General features: G+C 60.6%; 1 protein-coding gene across 1 annotated transcript; it reads right to left on the reverse strand.

The window, feature by feature from the left end:
* Positions 1-467: 467 nt before the first annotated feature.
* Positions 468-1787, reverse strand: LOC133776142 (2',3'-cyclic-nucleotide 3'-phosphodiesterase-like). Its single transcript, XM_062214870.1, has one exon. It carries the CDS (start codon positions 1766-1768, stop codon positions 578-580), a length of 1191 nt encoding a protein of 396 aa, XP_062070854.1. The 5' UTR covers positions 1769-1787; the 3' UTR covers positions 468-577.
* Positions 1788-2021: the final 234 nt, after the last annotated feature.

Here is a 2021-nt window from a genome sequence, read left to right on the forward strand (position 1 = left end):
CACAGGGACTTGGGGCTGAAGGTGGGAGGTAAACCCCTTTTACTACCCTAGTAGATAGCCCCAGCCTTACTGGGGCCACAGTGATTAAGAAGTGGGGTCAGAGTCCAGGGGTTCTCCCAGAGCCACTGCTTTGGCAGTGGGTGCCTGCCCTGCCCACCAGCCTGCCCCACTGCCCTCAGCCTCCAGCAGTGGGGTGATGAGGCCCAGGAGCCTCCCCCACTAGCCCGGCCTTGGGCTAGGGGCGGGGCCGACCAGTACCTGGAAGTGGGCAGGGCAGGGTTCTGGCTGCGGCTCCAGGCCCAGCACGGCCCAGCCTCCTCAGCTTTGGTGCAGGTTCCTGAATGTGCCTAACCACGCTCCTTGAGTTGACAGCTTGAGTATTAGAGGGGACGAGGGTGGGGGGAGGGGGCAGTTATAGTACAAGTTTCCAAAAAGTTACAGGCAAGTTAACTTTTAACTTTGACTATAAAAAAAAGGGGGGGGGGGTAGGAATCTTAAAATAAAGTTGGGGGAAGGCATGGTTCCCTCTCCTCCCCTTCCCTTGTAGAGAGTGAAGGGCAAGGTGCAGGGAGAAGGCTCAGAGGACGGTGCAGGCCTGCAAGCTGCCCCCCTTGCGGCTGCCGTGCGTGGGCACAGGCTTGCCCTTCCCGTAGTAGCCCGTGAAGATGGCCCTGACTTCCATCTTCTTGGCCAGGCTCAGCACCCAGCGCCCACTGCCCAGGGAGTAGAGCTTGCCCCGGGTGAGCTCACCCACCTCCTCGCCGCGGCTGCCCCCCTTCTCCTGCCGCACAATCTCCAAGAGGTCAATGCCCGTCTGCACGGCCTCCACGTCGGCCGCGCAGCCCAGGGTGATGTGAGCGCGGCTTCCCCGCGGCAGGCTGTCGGAGGGTGCCGCCTTGTCCACGTCACTCGGCCACAACAGCAGCTGCTGCTCGCTCAGCTCCACCCGGGCCCCAGTGGTCTTGGGTGTCACAAACAGGGCAGAGATGGTCAGCGTGAAGGCTTTGCAGTAAGATTTTTTCACCACCTCCTGCTGGGCGTACTCGTCAGCCCCCGCGGCCTTCCCGTAGTCACAGAACTTGGTGGTGCAGTGCAGCACACCTGGGGGTCTCTTCCCAAAGTAGGTGACCAGTTCGATCTTCTCCTTGGGCTCATCCCCAGAGATGAAGTGCCGCAGCTCCTTCCTGAAGGCCTTGTGGCTGCCCAGCTCCTCCAGGAAGACCTGGCCCGCCTTGCGGAGACTCTCGGAACTCTTCTTGGTCAGGAACCAGCCGAAGTAGAGCGGCAGGAAGTCCTTCTCCAAGCCGGGCTTCAGCTTCTTCAGCTCGTCGGCGGACAGCTGCCACTGGCTCTTCTCCTTGAGCTGGGCGCAGTCCAGCCGCCACGCCGTCTTGCGCTCCACCAGCACCACCTGGTACTGGTACTGGTCAGCCATCTCGAAGAGCTGCTCCAGCCGCTCCCGCTCGTGGTTGGTGTCGTCCAGCACGAGTACGCGCACGTCGCGACGGCAGTAGGCGGCCAGGTCGTCGTCCAGCTGCTTGTACTCGTCAGGGAAGGTCCCCCGCGTGCCGGGCGTGATCTTGTAGGCGTCGGCAGACACCATCTTGGTGCCGTCCCGGTACTTGTCCACGATGAGCCGGGCCAGCGTGGACTTGCCGCTGCCGGGCAGGCCACGCAGGATGAACAGCGTCAGCGCGGCCACCGTCTCCTCGTCCTGCAGGAACGGGAACTGCAGCTCGGGCTTGTCCTTGGCCCCGGACGACGACATCTTGCGGAAGAAGCTCTTGGGCAGGCCTCTGTTCATGATGTGGGGCGCAGCCGTCGCCGCCTGTGCGGGCACTCGCGCTCTGGGCCACCCGCCTGCGCGGAGCGACACGTGAGCCTCTCATAAATCTTTACTAAAATTCTAAATATGCATTTAGAAAATCTAAATACCTTTGGAATTAAAAATAATACTGCTTTGTTATTCTTAGTACAGGAAATGGAAAGAAATAGAAACCAGATAGAAATCAATTGGCAAA

The sequence above is a fragment of the Lepus europaeus genome, chromosome 17, assembly GCF_033115175.1.
Source record: "Lepus europaeus isolate LE1 chromosome 17, mLepTim1.pri, whole genome shotgun sequence".
NCBI lineage: Eukaryota > Metazoa > Chordata > Mammalia > Lagomorpha > Leporidae > Lepus > Lepus europaeus.

Coding starts and splice junctions, on each gene's coding strand:
- LOC133776142 (XM_062214870.1), bottom strand. CDS start 1,768: ATGTCGTCGTCCGGGGCCAAGGACAAGCCCGAGCTGCAGTTCCCGTTC.